The sequence below is a fragment of the Saccopteryx leptura genome, chromosome 5 (genome assembly GCF_036850995.1).
Source record: "Saccopteryx leptura isolate mSacLep1 chromosome 5, mSacLep1_pri_phased_curated, whole genome shotgun sequence".
Taxonomy (NCBI): Eukaryota; Metazoa; Chordata; class Mammalia; order Chiroptera; family Emballonuridae; genus Saccopteryx; species Saccopteryx leptura.
In genome coordinates, this window is record NC_089507.1 from 143,526,366 (window position 1) to 143,543,062 (window position 16,697).

A 16,697-nucleotide genomic window follows, 5' to 3' on the forward strand; every position below is an offset into this window, starting at 1 on the left:
AGGCAGACGTTCTGTCCTAGAATGCTGGTCATAGCAGTGACATGCGCTGCTATGGTGGGAGCAGAGGATTGCGACTAATTCCTGAGGCTGCTCCTCACCTGCACCTGCAACTTCCTGCCTTGCATGCAGCCCTTTGCTTTGCCCCAGCTGTTGAATACCTCTCGAAGGCTCAACTGGCAGGCTTACTGGCAGGTGTAGGTCACCTAGCCTCAGATTCCTTATAACTAAAAGTCATCAGTGGTGAACAATGTGAGGAATTTCTAACTTTGCCACGCATTGACCAGGCCTCAATGATCTGAATGTGAACTATTATCCCTGAAACTCATTTTCTTCCACAAGGAAAGCCTGACCAGTTACTACTCACAAGTGTGAGTCTAATGGGAAGGTGATCTGCATGAGCTGCTGTTTGGTCTATGATCAGCCACCCTGCAGCTGACAGGACCAGAGCCCCGTCCGGCAAACATTGGGAAACTTGTCACCTGTGCACCTCAGTCTACTCATCTGAGTAAAAAGCCTAGGACAGCTACTGAGTTCCCTTCTGGCAGTACACAGATGAGGACACAGGGGTTGGCAGGCTGTGGGGGTGACTGTGGAGCAGAGTAGAGACTCATCCGTCTTGCTGAAGCTGGAGAACTCGTGGTGGGAGCTGATCTTTGTGCAAGGACTGGAGCCTGATGATGTCCACCCTCCTCCGGCACCTTCCTGCTTCCTTATGCCGAGGTCCTCCAAGAGAAGTGTGAAGAGAAATGATCTGTATAAGCTTCTTAAACTCATTCACACAAGCCAATGTGCAGTGTCACACACATGGGAGCAGCTGGGTGTCATATGTGACAGGTTGAAGGGACATCCCCAAGATATACAGGGATCCCTGTCAGATGCTGGTGCCAGGAATGGATATGTAAATCAGGAAATGTCCCCTTCCTGAACAAAAACCACACACAAGAGGCTGCAGACAGAAGGGCCAGAGAACCTAACATGTTGGTAGCAGAGTTTATACACATCTGCTGAAACTTATCCTTTTTCAGAAATGTCTTTCGTTTTCAGAAAGTGTGGTTCTGTCAGGAGTGAGCTACAAAAGGATTTTATAAACTATTTGGCCCAATAAGAATAAAATTACATTTTTCCACAAATTGCATTATTTCACCTTTCAAGACTGACACAAAAAAACCTGACTACTCTAAAAATGCATAATTTTTTTTTTTTTTTGTGGAGGATGCGGGCAAAAAAAAAATGCATAAATTTAAAAAAAGAAAAAGAAAACACCCAACTCAGAGTTTTGGAGGTGAGTGCTACAACTAACTCAAGGAACTACTTCTGATCTCACACAAACTTCCAGGAATTGGGAGACAGATGCTCCTTAGTCCATCACAGGAGGCTCAGATATTCATGAAACTGATTCACACAAAAGAAAATATTACATCCATAATGCAGAACATGGCAGTCACATGCTCACAACTACCTAAAATAAGGCCCCACCTCATTTCTCAGGTGTCCCCGGGTCAAGTCTGGCCCTAAAGATCATCAATGCAGTGAGCAGTCCATTTCTACATTTCTTAGAGAAACAGAGGCCTGGAAAACTAAGCATTTCTTTACTCTTTTGCTTGGGGGCTGAGGGCAGAATGAACATGAGTGAGGAACTCACTTCTCCTGTCACTAGGTGGCCTCCTAGGCTCCAAGGTGCTGCTAGCCACAATTTCGGACCAGCAGTCAACAGGGATCAGGAATAAACGTGGACACTTCCTGGTAACCCTATTGAGTACAACTGGGTCACGGAAGACGCAGCCAGGAAGAAGGGACCCAGCCGTCTGTGGGCACTGTGATAGTTCCCAGCAATAAATGATAAAATAATGGTACTTCAGGCAGATTGAATGGCTCACATTTACAGCCACAGGGCCCATCTCAGCCACAGGGAGGGAGCAGCAAGGCTTCCTCCCCTTGCATGGCATGGCCCCAGTGCAGCACCCTCTACTCCGGTAGAAGGTGGGCTTCCCCAGAATTCAACCCATGTCCCTAAGTGGGAAGAACTTAAAGACTAGTATTTTTAAAGTATAGAGATACGTGTTGTCATTGCTTTATTACAGTTTGCAAGCAATATTATATATATATAATATCATTTTTAAAATAACCAGGTTTTCTGGAAAGGTGTTTTTTCTTTTTTCTTTGCACCATGGGTTTCTGGAGTCCTTCACACTGAACATGATTTTGTAGGCACCGGGCAAACATTTAAGAATCTTTAAGTGCCCTACTCATGCCTTCCCCAAATAAATCCCACCCCTTCTCTATTATATGATTAATATTAAAAACAGTAGAAAAATAAACATCTATTTCATTTTCTGCAATTCCCCTTTCCCTACTTTTAAGAATTCAAAAATGCTCCCAATGTTCTTGATGATGCTTCATAGAGAAATCTGAAAACAAGGAAAGAAAGAATTAGCTACAGAAATAAGTGACCAAATTATCCAAATGTACATTTTCACAGACTAAATCTAAAAATGGTTTACAACTGAATACACTAAAAAAAAAAAAAGCTGAAACAATCAGTCAGTCTAATTGGTCCCTGTCTGTAATTGTAGAAAGAGGCTACCACATTGTCTTAATGGATACACAGCAGCCCTCAGTAAACAGAGCAATCATCACTGTCACCACAGCCAGCAGCTCAGAGGTCCTCAAGGAAACCTCTGCACAAGTGAAACACTGCTACTCAACAGGACGTGCTCACTGGCCATGGGTTCTGCAGGTGGGGTTTCTTACTCGGCAGTGCTCTTGTTCATGAGGCTCCCAAATCCTGACTTGGGTACACCACTGACTCAACCATGACGTGTGTACTTCCTTCTCCAGCACTCACATTGTGAGCTTTTCCTTCAGACACAGGAACATGAGCAGGAGGATGCTCTATTACCATGACACTCACCCACTGGCTCCATCACCTGAGACCTTCAGACATGCCATACTTTCCACTGCATACCTGTCCCCCCAGGTGACACACCCCTTCCCTGCCTGCTCCTCAAGTCAGGTGTGTGCTGAGCCCACTGAGTTTTCCTTTCTAGGACTTGATCCTAACTCACTTGCAGGGGTGTACTCTATGTCAAGAGCCCTCACTGGATAGCTCACACAGGCCACTGTCATCTGCCTCTTATACTCTATATGTATTAGATTTAAATACATATACAGTCCCTTGCCATTTTGTGGATTTTTAAATTATATATTTCTAATTGTGTATTGCATATTTTTTGCTATATCATGGGATTTTGCAGTATATAGGCATTTTTATATATTTATTATTTTAATTATTATTGTGGTAAAATAAGTGTGGGAAAGGTTAATAACAGTGTGGGGAGGGTTTATAAAGCCTTTTTATTTATTGTTTTATTTTTTACAGAGACAGGGAGTGAGTCAGAGAGAGGGATAGATAGGGACAGACAGGAACGGCGAGAGAGATGAGAAGCATCAATCATTAGTTTTTCGTTGCGACACCTTAGTTGTTCATTGATTGCTTTCTCATATATGCCTTGACTGTGGGCCTTCAGCAGACCTCTTATTGTAACCCCTTGCTCGAGCCAGCGACCTTGGGTCCAAGCTAGTGAGCTTTGTTCAAACCAGATGAGCCTGCGCTCAAGCTGGCAACCTCAGGGTCTTGAACCCAGGTCCTCTGCATCCCAGTCTGACGCTCTATCCACTGTGCCACCGCCTGGTCAGGCTATAAAGCCTTAAAATAGATATAAATAAAATAAATAGAAGGTCGCTACTTCATAGATTTTTCCTGTCATGCAGGGGCAGGGATCTGGAAACTAATCCCCACCATAGACGAGGGACCGCTATATTTAGATACTTATTAGATCCACCCTACTCCTGCCCTTCTTATCATCCGATAACTCTGTAAGGGTCCCCAGCACTCCCCTCAGGGGTAACTGGACCAGCTAACCTTTCAATTACTACCTAGATACAAATACCAATCTTTATCCTAAATAAGGCCTCCTCAGCAAGCACACCCTGAGTCTTCTCCCCATAGAGACGACCCACCACACAGCCCAGTCTTATCTCCTATCAAACAAGCACATGTATAACTGAATTTTCTAGTAGCTACATTAAAAGAAATCAAAAGAATCAAGTGAAATTCATTTTACTATTTTTATTTAGACCAATATACCAACCTGTAATTAGTATAAAAATACTGCTGACAAATTTTACTATCTTTTTCCACACTATCTCTAGAACCTGGTCTGTACTCAATGCTTTGGCCACAGCTCAGTTCAGACCCATATTTCCTGTTCTCAGTTTCCACAACTGACGAGCAGCCAATGTAGTGACAGCACAAACCTAGAAATATTTTTAAAGTTTTTTCTAGGAATCCCTGGAATTCAAGAACTTTATTGACTAACTTAGGTCTGATATTTCCCCTATCAACCCCATTCAATATTTAAAATCACACATTTTGCCCTGGCTGGGGGGTAGCTCAACTGGTTCAAGTGTCATCCACGATACACCAAGGTTGCAGGTTTGATCCCCATACAAGAGCCAACCAATGAATGAATGTATAAATAAGTGAAATAAACAAATCAACATTTCTCTCTCTCCTTCCTTCCTCTCTAAAATCAATAAAAAAATTTTAAATAAAATTACACATTTCTTCAACTTTGGGAAATTTTCTTCTATCAAAGTTACTGCCTATTTCAGGTCTATTTTCCTGATCTATATTGTCCCCATAATTTCTCTTCATCAGTATCTGTTCTGATATTCCTCTGACTTGATCCCTCAGACAATCTAGAATTTAGTTCTCAACAGTGACATCTCCTCTGTGCAGCAGTGACATTTTTATTCAAGGGGTTTAGTTCTAGATCATACTTTTGGGGCTACAAGTGATTTCTTCTTTAAAGACTCTATCAATTGTCTGGCTTCCACTATTCCTTTATTAATAGTTCTGATAATTTCTCTCTAACTGCTGGGCCACCCTAGCATGAGTGGTTATTCTTGTCTGTGCCCCATGCACACGTAGGTGGAAGCAGAGTGGCAGTGAGAGGCACAAGGCTTGTAGAAACTGCCAACACAGCAGCAAGCAGGGCCTCTGCACCCTAAAGAAACACCAGAACACTCACAACACTTCTAAAGCTCTGCAGGTCCCCCAGCCTCAGTGATAGAAGACATCGTCCACCTGGGGTCAGCTCTTTAGTGGCTAGAGAGACCAGGACAGTCGCAAGGGAAAGTAAGCTCCCTGGTGGCCAGAGAGAGGAAAAGACCTTCTATCACACCCAAGAACTGAGATAGGGGCACAGGGCACATTGAGTCACCAACACCCAGGATCTTAAACTTATTTTTTAATTACTCAAAATTATTGTCTCCTTAAGTGAGCATGACTTAAAAATACTTGAGAAAAACATAGGTTACCTTGGCAAAAGTGCGCATTAGCTCTAAAGCAAACAGCCAATCAAGCTGACCTAACTCTAGATTAACAAAGACATGATTATTTATTGTTAACTCTACACCGAGCATTGAGCCAGCACACAGGGGCCCCTGGGCATTGCACCTACCTGATCCTTTCATAAGCAAGGTACTCGAGGACAACTTGCCCAAACCACTGATAAGAGCAGATTTGGGGTTTGAATCAAGCTGTCTATCTTTTGACTATCCTAAGGGCTTCAGACTAAAAACATTCAGCTATATTTTATATTTATTCACACTCCTAGTACCTTGGGAAAGGGCTGAATACACTATGTAGACCAAAGAAGTAAGAATTATTAAAAGACAAAATGAAGCACAGAATTTTAAAGGTGAAAGGGACAGTGGCAAACCTCAGATAAATTAAACTCTTGGCACGCACTAAGGATAGCTCAGTTGGTCTGAGTGTCAGCCTCAGGTGCTGAGGATAGCTCGGCTGGTTTGAGCATCCGCCCAAGACGGGAGTTGCGCGGGGGGGGGGGGGGGGGAATCCTAGTCCAGGCACATGTGGGAGTTTGTCTATCTTACTCTCCTCTCACTTAAAACAAAAACAACAAAAAAAAGAAAGTTCTGTTTTTGAAGACATAGAAGTAAATTAAACATATGGTCAAGATGTTTTGCCAACAAAATGTTTCAATCCTTACGACCCTCAGTTTCCTAACTACCTGGCTGTAAGTAGCCAAAGTGAGGATGTGATATAAAATACATTTCAAGACCAACTAGTTCTTTTCAGATAATCACACCTGAGGTATAACCAGTGCTTTACCTTTCCATGCTGTCCTCTTCCAAAGTAATCTCCATGAACATCTTCAGCTTTCTGTGAACAGTGGCTGCAACATCTTTCACTTTTGAACTTTTATGTTTAGCTGTAAGTGTATTAAAGACAGAAGAAAGATTTTAACACAACTACCCAAGGCAAACATCTTTGGCATTGATGCAGGCACAGTTTCAATAGGTTTGAGCCTCTACACCATTCCTTTAGAGCTAATCCATTTATTGACCATGGACAAGGAAGTGAGGATCAAACATGGATAAAGCTCCTCATAACTCTGAGTCAGAGCTCTGATGAACGTGACCCATGAGCCTGTCCATCAGAGAGTGCATGCTCACCTGGGCCTCCATCAGAATGGCAAGCACCACATTTAAGAGTCACAACCTATTTGGCAAATATTTAAGTACCTATTAAGTACTAGGTGCTCATTAGCAACCCAACCTCCATTTTCACACCCTCCATGTGGAGGTCCCTTCGTCCTGCAGATTTCAACATGGCACAGTCCCTTAGGGGAGTCTTTTCTGATGCCTGAGTTGGGACAAACCAATTACAAAGTATTATCATAAAACTGCAGATGTATATGCATTCAGGCTTATGGGGAAAGCTTGTTTCAATAGGAGTAGGCTCTATGTAAAACATATTATTTTAGCAAATAAATTCAGTATTATTAAAACTGAACAAAAACAAAAAACTAACGGTAATCCATCTGTAGGACACTACTCTACTGTCTGAGGAGAGCATTTTATAGGCATCTCCAGGTATTTTTCCAGTACTACTGATATTTCAACTGACTGGGATATCCACAAAAGTCAAGGTTAAGGCATAAAATCAGCAGATATATTAAATATTAACACCAAAACATACCATCATTCTCAACCATATATTCAGATTTTTAAACATAAGTAATACATGATAAATCCATAGAAATTCAATTCTGAGGCACAGGAGAGCTGTGTAATGGGTCTAGTGGGGAAAAGGGGTGGGAACAGGAACTGTATTAAGAAGCGTAGGCTCGCAGGTTACCAGCCAGTGCAGGTTCAGCTGTGTAGAGGGAGTCAAGCAGACAAGTGTCAGCAGGGGATCATCGAACACAGGAGTTGAGTTCCCAGATGTTCCATAATAGTGTAAGAGAAATAATGAGACAATATAAGAGAGATTTAACCAACCTTTATTAATAACCAAAATAATGTGCATAATAGCAGTGAGACACACAATTCCTTCAATATCATCAGAAGTAACACATGCCTTTAACTCATCTAAAAATGACCTGCAAAAAAAAGAAACATCTGAAATTACTCAATAGTATACAACCTAATACTTTACAGAAAGACAAATATAGATAAGACTCTTCAACCACTGTGAATTCTAGTTCCTATACATTTTACTGTAAGTATGCCAAATCACACTGGTGAGACATTCAAATCAGAATGGGACCTTCTGGTACAATGAAGGAAGCAACTATATGCCCACAATACACACAACAAAAAGTTGGTATGTCAGTGAAAGGCAATTCACAGCTGCTGAAAACAATGCTTTTTAAACTTTCCATTGAATTTATCTGCTATTAAAGTTCCACAGATATTAGGCATCTACAAAACCAATCTTTCTTTAATCCATCAGCCCCGTATGTGCAATAAGCCCAGGGTTTTAGACGAAGGCCATATGGACTGGAGAAGTGTGTAAGAGCTGTGTGCCAAATCAAAGTCACACTGGTGTCTGACCTAGTCAAGTTCTAGGAGTACATACAGTAACAAGTATTTTACTACGTGAACATTTTAAATGTTTCCCTCTAATTAAATTTTAGTTATGATAAGCATAAACAGAAACTATCTAGGTGAATATATTTTATAGAAATTTAAAGAAATTCTACTTCATATATACTTATACAACCCGATAAAGGCTCTATAAGTATGTTAATATTAAATATAATATTTACAATGTAAAAGTATACATTGTATAAATATACTATATAAATATACTGTATAATGTAAATATTTAAGTATTAATACAAATATCATAAGTATAAAGTAGATATTTTACCTCATAAGATATAGTACAATGTAAATATTTTTAATCACTGATGAGAGAAAATTCTGTGAAATGGTTTTGTCACAGGAAAAAACGCATCTGTGAGAAATTCTGAGAGTAAAAGGAATAGAGCAAAATCTACGGAGTGCTTGCAGCCACAATAAGAATATTAGGACAATAGAAATGATTACCTCACCACATTCGGAGATTTTATGATTATTCCTATTAAACACCTTGAAAACGGGGGCAGGTCTGAAAGACACTCTGGAGGTGCAAGGTCTTCTACATCAGAAATCTAAAAAAAAGTTTCCAATCAGAAATTTATCAATGAGACTGAAACTTACAACTTTTTTTTTTTTTTTTGTATTTTTCAGAAGCTAGAAACAGGGAGAGACAGTCAGACAGACTCCTGCATGCGCACGACGGGGATCCACCCGGCACGCCCACCAGGGGGCGACGCTCTGCCCACCAGGGGGCGATGCTCTGCCCCTCCGGGGCATCGCTCTGCCGAGACCAGAGCCACCCTAGCGCCTGGGTCAGAGGCCAAGGAGCTATCTCCAGCGCTCGGGCCATCTTTGCTCCAATGGAGCCTCGGCTGCGGGAGGGGAAGAGAGAGACAGAGAGGAAGGAGAGGGGGAGGGGTGGAGAAGCAGATGGGCACTTCTCCTGTGTGCCCTGGCCGGGAATTGAACCCGGGACTTCTGCACGCCAGGCCGACGCTCTACCACTGAGCCAACCGGCCAGGGCCACTTACAACTTTTTTTTACTCTGTTTTGGGTTTTAACAAATGAGAAAGGCTTTCCAGAAACTCAAAAGAATTATTTTAAATGTTAAAAGTTCTACAATAACTCTGATCAATCTATTCTTATGTTTACAGGTTATGTATGATATTTAGTATGAGCAAAGGAAAATGCCACTCAACAAGCCTTTTGTCAGATAACCTTTAATATGATATCACATCCTCTGTAAATATTGTTTTAGGCTAAGCAAATTTAACTCATGTTCTTGTTAGTCTAGATCCAGTTTTTGCCATTTCAAAATTGACATTTTAGACTGGAAAATTCCTAGTTGTAGGGGCACCCGGTGCGCTGCCTGAGCAGTATTCCCTGTCCTCCACCCTCACCTCCTTCCCCAGCTGTAAAAATGAAAATGGTGCAGACATGGCCAATGGTCTGGACCCACAAAGGGGCCCTGCTGGGACCTCTGCCCGAAGGGTTCTGGAGTGAACATGCCCACCCATCCTATTGTTGCTCACCACTATCTTCTGCCTATTCTGTGGCTGCCTTAGGGAATTTCACCCAGGCATGACCAGACAGCACTCCTGATAAGTAAACCTTCCATGTTTCTCTGCGGGGACTGGTACAGACATTAAAGTCAATGAGTACATATGAAATAGCACTATTCTCATTAAGTGCCCTACATCTTAAATGTTGTAAATGCATTTCTGATACAGTGAAACAAATGACTCCTGACTGGTTAACATAAAAATGTCTGGAAATTGGGAGCACATGTGAACTACAGGTATGACCAGTGCAGACTAGAGAACACTGAGTAGGTGCAGAAGCAGCACCCTCTGCAGGGAGACTGATGAGCTAAACTAGTACACTAAAATCTAGAGAAACCACGAAAAATTACGCTAACGATAATGTAAAGTCAACACAGAAGAGAGAATAGTAGAAATACTGATTCATCGAAAAATAGCAGGAAAGGAGGAAAAGTAGGGGGACTACAAAAAACAAATATCAAAATGGTCAACTTAAACACAAGTAGAGCAATAACTCCATTAAAATTAATGAATTTAGCACCCCAACTTAAAGGCAGAGATTATAAGATTATAAAACTGGATAGAAAAAAAAGACCCACATGTGGAGTCTGTTCTGCAGAATGAAAAGAACCAAAGCAAGTAGACTGCGTGATGGCCGCGTTGCACAGACAGAAAAGAATCCCTCAAACAGACATGAGCCCTAGGGTGCATGCACCTCATAAAAAAGCTCCCAGGTACATGGAGAGAAAAATCCACAGTGCTGACTTGCACTGAGAACACAGGTCAGAGGTCCACAAACTTTTCTAAATAGGCAAATAGAAAATACTTTCAGTTTTGTGAACAAAACGATCTTTGCACCTACTCACCTCTGCCTTGTAGCAAAAGCAGCCACAGAAAATATGTAAAATAGGGTGGTTGTTTTCCAAAAAAACTTTATTTACAAAAGCAGAGGGGAAACAGGTTTGGCTCACAGGCTATTTACCAATTTATCATTGTTAGCTATTTAGGAAGCTAACAATTAGCTGAAGGAATAAGTTCTAGCTTTTTTTCTATATATAATCTAGTAATTATTTTTTTGACAGAGACAGCAAGAGTCAGAGAGGACAGATAGGAACAGACAGGCAGGAAGGGACAGAGATAAGAAGCATCAATTTTTTTGTTGCAGCTCCTTGGTTATTCAATGATTGCTTTCTCATATGTGCCTTGACCCGGGGGGCTACAGCAGAGTGAGTGACCCCTTGCTCAAGCCAGCGACCTCTCATTCAAGCTGGTAAGCCTCTGCTCAAACCAATGAACCTGTGCTCAAGCCTGCAACCTAAAGGTTTCGAACCTGGGTCCTCGCATCCTAGTCCAACACTCTATCCACTGCACCACCGCCCGGTCAGGCAGTAATTTTGTTAAACCAAAAACCTCCAGGCCCTGGCTGGTGGGCTCAGTGGTAGAGCGTCGGCCTGGCGTGCGGGAGTCCCGGGTTCGATTCCCGGCCAGGGCACATAGGAGAAGCGCCCATCTGCCTCTCCACCCCTCCCTCCTCTCCTTCCTCTCTGTCTCTCTCTTCCCCTCCTGCAGCCAAGGCTCCACTGGAGCAAAGTTGGCCCAGGCGCTGGGGATGGCTCTGTAGCCTCTGCCTCAGGCGCTAGAATGGCTCTGATTGTGGCAGAGTGACGCCTCAAGATGGGCAGAGCATCGCCCCCTGGTGGGAGTGCCGGGTGGATCCCGGTCGGGCGCATGCGGGAGTCTGTCTGACTGCCTCCCCGTTTCCAGCTTCAGAAAAATACAAAACAACAACAACAACAAAAAAAACAAAAAACCTCCCTTCAACTTTTAAGGAGGGTCTTAAATTCTATTAATGTTTTAAAATTTAGTTAATTTTTCTTACAATACAAAGTTTCTATAACATGTATCTACATTTATATACTTCAGTGATATTCCCAGTCAGATTCTATCTTCTCTTGCTGAGACAATCCCTGTTTCAGGCCCTCCCTCAATACACCACGGAGTTCATGTGGAAAAACAGTACTTTTTGTTTTGAGTTAAATTATGACCCTGATTATATTGATCTTTCAGCATGTGGGCTAATCACAAAACAGGCTGTTGAGAGAAAAGTAGCCAGTTTTCTGGAGTAGGAATATCTGTTCAAGCTACGATGAGAGCTCATATTTCCTGTGCTTAGGAAAGAAGTCAGACGACTGACCTGTGGTGGCGCAGTGGATAAAGCATCAACCTGGAAATGCTGAGGTTGCCAGTTCAAAACCCTGGGCTTGCCTGGTCAAGGCACATATAGGAGTTGATGCTTTCTGCTCCTTCCCCCTTCTCTCTCTCTCTCTCTCTCTCTCTCTCTCTCCCCTCTCTATAATGAGTAAATAAAATCTTCATAAAAAAAAAAAAAATTGGCCCTGGCCGGTAGGCTCAGCAGTAAGAGCGTCGGCCTGGCATGCGGGGAACCCGGGTTCGATTCCCAGCCAGGGCACATAGGAGAAGCGCCCATTTGCTTCTCCACCCCCCCCCCATCCTTCCTCTCTGTCTCTCTCTTCCCCTCCCGCAGCCGAGGCTCCATTGGAGCAAAGATGGCCCGGGCAATGGGAATGGCTCCTTGGCCTCTGCTCCAGGCGCTAGAGTGGCTCTGGTTGCGGCAGAGCGACGCCCCGGAGGGGCAGAGCATCGCCCCCTGGTGGGCAGAGCATTGCTCCTGGTGGGCGTGCCGGGTGGATCCCGGTCGGGTGCATGCGGGAGTCTGTCTGACTGTCTCTCCCCGTTTCCAGCTTCAGGGAAAAAAAAAAAAAAAAAAAAAAAAAAATTAGCCCTGGCTGGTTGGCTCAGTGGTAGAGCGTCGGCCTGGCGTGCAGGAGTCTGGGTTCGATTCCCAGCCAGGGCACACAGGAGAAGCGCCCATCTGCTTCTCCACATCCCTCCCTCCTCTCCTTCCTCTCTGTCTCTCTCTTCCCCTCCCGCAGCCAAGGCTCCATTGGAGCAAAGTTTGCCCGGGCACTGAGGATGGCTCTGTAGACTCTGCCTCAGGCGCTAGAATGGCTCTGATTGCGGCAGAGCGATGCCCCAGATGGGCAGAGCATCGCCCCCTGGTGGGCATGCCGGGTGGATCCCGGTCAGGCACATGTGGGAGTCTGTCTGACTGCCTCCCGTTTCCAACTTAAGAAAAATACAAAAAAAAAAAAAAAGTCAGACGTATGCCACGGCAATGCAGGCACGACCTCACGATTCCAACAATGTGTATAGGAGTCAGGTGAGCCATGTCAGGTGAGCTCACACCAACCATTACTTTCACCTCATTAGCAGAGAAGAATCTTAAGAAATATATCAACTCACTTAAATTCTAAAATATAGCCAGAAATGTCCACAAAGGAAGGGCTAGTTTGGTTTAATCAAGAATAACATTCTTAAAAAAAATAAAAAAATAAAATAAATAAAAATAATAAAAAAAATAAAAAAATAAAAAAATAATAAAAAAAAAGAAAGAATAACATTCTTCACCTATTTCCCATAGTCACATGACTCTAAAATCAGGCTACTGTGAGTTTCAGCAGCTGGAGAAGCAGACCCCCCCCACCCCCCACTAAACTGTGAGTTCTTAAAAATACCTGTTAAAACATAAGATACACTGATGGCAGGAAAGAACACCTGAGATAGTCAACAAGAAAAACAGAAGTTTCGGGATCATAGACTTCACCTTTCGCAGTTGGTGACTTATCTCAACAACAGAGGCCGCCAACAGAGTAGAAAGCACACCATGGTGAACGGGTGTGTCCTCATGCCAAGACTGCACTGCCATTATAAACTCATGCAGAGGGGTCTGGACAGAGTACAGGAGCTACGAGAAAGCACAGCAGCAGTTGCAGTGGTCAGTAAAAAGTCACTTCACAGTGAGCATTCCTGCGTCCTCCCCCAGCTGCAGGAGTCACTCGTTCTGTCTGCCCTTTATCACACCCACCTCTCCTTCCTGCTATAGACTCAAAATCTTTTAGCACCACGTCTTCCGGCCGGAAGATGACAGATAGGGCAGAAGCACACTCACTATTACCTGCCCAACATTGTTTCCCCAAATGAGAAAAAAACCCTCCATGAACAAAAGGATCAATAAAGAAAGAAGGAAAAAGAGAAAAGGTGAAGAAGCATCATTGACAGTGAAAGCAGACATCAGCTACACATTCTGACGAAGCTACTCTGACGATGGTAAGACTTGGTGAATACGAAAGTACATCATATAAACAGACCAGACACTCGAACCCACTCATCAAAAACAGAAACATCTCCAATTAACTCAAATATAAACTAGGCTAAGGAAAATAAGGCCACCAACCTTCAATTACCCTATCAGCCCCAAACAGAATAAAACTGAAAGTTTTCAACATTTCATAAACATCCTCCCATATACAAGCATTTTTAAAATCTTCATTAAAATATAGCTCAATCGTGGTTTTAATCATTAGTTAGAAAAACAATGGCCCCCTCCGATGACATGATTCTAGGAGTAAAGCAAATCTGGCACCTGGGTCACTTAACATCCAATCCGCAAAGGGAAGCATGGATCCTGTCAGCTCTGTGCCTCAACATCCAACCCAAGGAGCTTAGTATGTGGAGGGAGGGTCACGGTTAAGCTAAGATGGAAATTAGCATTTCATCAGGGAAAGTCTTGTCATCTACAGATAATCAAAATTAGCATTCTCAAAATATATTTTATCTGCAAAATTCTGTGAAATAGCAACTGAGTACTCAGTAGCCTATTGCGATTAGTTCTTTACCTACTATACTGTTTGGTAAGTGAGCTCTCCCTGCTGGCCTGGGACCTCAATGTATGAACACCTGTCCCAAGGGTGACAGTCAATCCCAGGCTCCAGGCCCACCCTCACCTCTCACCCAGGAATAGATATTACCATCTCACACACCAGTGTGTGCCACGCTATGAAGGTTAGCAAGCACACCTGAAGGATGGAGCTACCAATTATCTCCTGCACTGCACTGTACCTAACGCAAAAGCCCAAAGACACAAGCAAGTGTACTACCAGCCTGTATGTAAGCAGACACACTTCATGCACCCCAGTCCGTCAGCTGAGTTTGTTCATCTGATGTCTAACGACCCCATCCTGTGAAGAGATGAGTACCCGCAGGCCTTCTTCCGGTTGTTTCTTAAAATTCCAGGCCATACACTCCAACATTTTCTGAAAAACTTTCTGGACCATACCAAACAGCATTGCAACTTCTTCGTCTGAATCTATTTTCTGCTTTGAGGAACTTCCAGTTACCTCTTTCAGAATGCCAAGAAGTAATGAAACATAAAAGGATCCCTTCACTAGAAAGAAAATAGGAAAAATCAGTTATCTAATCACATAATTTAGTAGAAATTACTATACATTTTCACTTAAAACGTGTATTATAGTAACTTTATAGAAGTTATTACTGGTAAGCCAATAGCAAGTTGAGCAGATTAATCTAAATTTTAACATAAATACAACTTGTTCCTTTAAATATAAAAACTAATACCTTCAATAATAGCGTCTTTTTTTTTTTTAATTTATTTATTTTTTTTGTATTTTTCTGAAGTTGGAAACAGGGAGGCAGTCAGACAGACTCCCGCATGTGCCCGAACAGGATCCACCTGGCATGCCCACCAGGGGGCGATGCTCTGCCCATCTGGGGCGTTGCTCTGTTGCGACCAGAGCCATTCTAGCACCTGAGGTGGAGGCCATGAAGCCATCCTCAGTGCCCAGGCCAGCTTTGCTTCAATGGAGCCTCGGCTGCAGGAGGGGAAGAGATAGACAGAGAAGAAGGAGAGGGGGAGGGGTGGAGAAGCAGATGGGCGCTTCTTCTGTGTGCCCTGGCCGGGATTCGAACCTGGGACTCCTGCACGCCAGGCCAATGCTCTACCACGAGCCAACCAGCCAGGGCCAATAATAGTGTCTTTAACTGAGGCACTGAAAACCATGCTCTCTGTACATGTGAATGGTGTGGTTCCTTGGATACCCAGATTAGAGAATATGTTTTCTCACGTAATAGTGACATTAAATCAATACCAATACCAGCTCTATTGCACAAAGCTGAGATGATAGCCCAAGAGCTTTCAAAGAATGACTTAACAATCTCACCAGCCACCTCTGTTTAAATTTCTAACTCTGTAGTGCATTGGTTGTCTCTCTTCCAAATCATCACCTTCATGGCACTGTTTTGGTAAAATGTTCTGCATGCGTGAACTTAATCCTACAACTCAGCCTACAGACCTAGAATTCACCTCTGTTTTAGATATTGTAAGCTCTACTTGAGACAGATAAGCTAACCTCAAACCCAAGTTTAGCTGCTAAAGTAAATAAAATAGACAGTTGTGTTCCAGTCATGTTTACCCTTCAAGAAGTCTCTGGCACTACCAAAATCAACAAAGTTTCTAAAATCTTTGAAAACATAGTAGGAACTTTAAAGAAATTAATCTCTTTTATTTAAAAGAAGGCAAAGGACACACACTTTCCACATATGTAAGTCATTTCAATAGAACAGGCAGGAAGGGAACACTGAGCCCTTGAAATAAAGTATAAACAGCTTAGAGGCGGCAATGTGCGAGATTACAAGACCCTGAAAATAGGAGGATTTATCCTTATAGCTATCGCAGGCATGGGGGACAACCACAAACTTAACTTGTACCTTCAATTACTGACAAAAATCTGAAAATTTTAATTCAAACTGATTTCATTATATTCAAGCAGAATGTGTCTTAGAATCAAATGCATATAGACCAGTGGTTTTCAACCTTTACACACCTGGGGACGAGTGAAAATAGGAGAATTATTTCAGGGACCACTAAGGTAGAAATCACTCTGAGTATAAGCAAATTCGACAAAGATCACTGGGTCTACAATCCTCAAATGTCAGGCTAGTTAACTCTTTCGCGGACTCACACAAAATTTCTGGTGGACTAGCACTAGTCTGCAGACTGGCAGTTAAAAAATGTATGGTGTAGTAACTTATGACAGATTCCTGAGAAATGTCAGAATTCACAACTGCGGAAAACAGAAGACAACGTTTCTGCTTCTCTGGAGCAAATTGGCTCTCAGGCAAACTGCTAGGCAGGGCATCCATCAGTCTGACACTGAGCACTGGCTCCTCGGTTCCCAGGGGTGAAGAGCTCAGGCACAGCTGGTCCTCCAGCTCAGCTGGGTGTGCGCTCCTCTGCCAGCTCCACGCAGGGGCCACGGTTGC

The 16,697-nt window shown here is 43.0% G+C and overlaps 1 protein-coding gene across 4 annotated transcripts in view; it reads right to left on the reverse strand.

Annotated features, from left to right (window-relative positions):
- Window positions 1–2,063: 2,063 nt before the first annotated feature.
- NCAPG2 (non-SMC condensin II complex subunit G2) overlaps window positions 2,064–16,697 on the reverse strand; it is a 60,456-nt gene continuing 45,822 nt past the window's right edge. For all 4 annotated transcript variants that reach the window (XM_066385688.1, XM_066385690.1, XM_066385687.1 and 1 more), the window contains 6 exons: window positions 14,615–14,802; window positions 13,183–13,323; window positions 8,425–8,528; window positions 7,372–7,472; window positions 6,200–6,299; window positions 2,064–2,408 (listed from right to left, as the gene is read on the reverse strand). In XM_066385688.1, coding sequence (XP_066241785.1) covers window positions 2,357–2,408; window positions 6,200–6,299; window positions 7,372–7,472; window positions 8,425–8,528; window positions 13,183–13,323; window positions 14,615–14,802 — 686 coding nt within the window. In that variant the 3' untranslated portion in view covers window positions 2,064–2,356. The remainder of the gene's footprint in view (window positions 2,409–6,199; window positions 6,300–7,371; window positions 7,473–8,424; window positions 8,529–13,182; window positions 13,324–14,614; window positions 14,803–16,697) is intronic.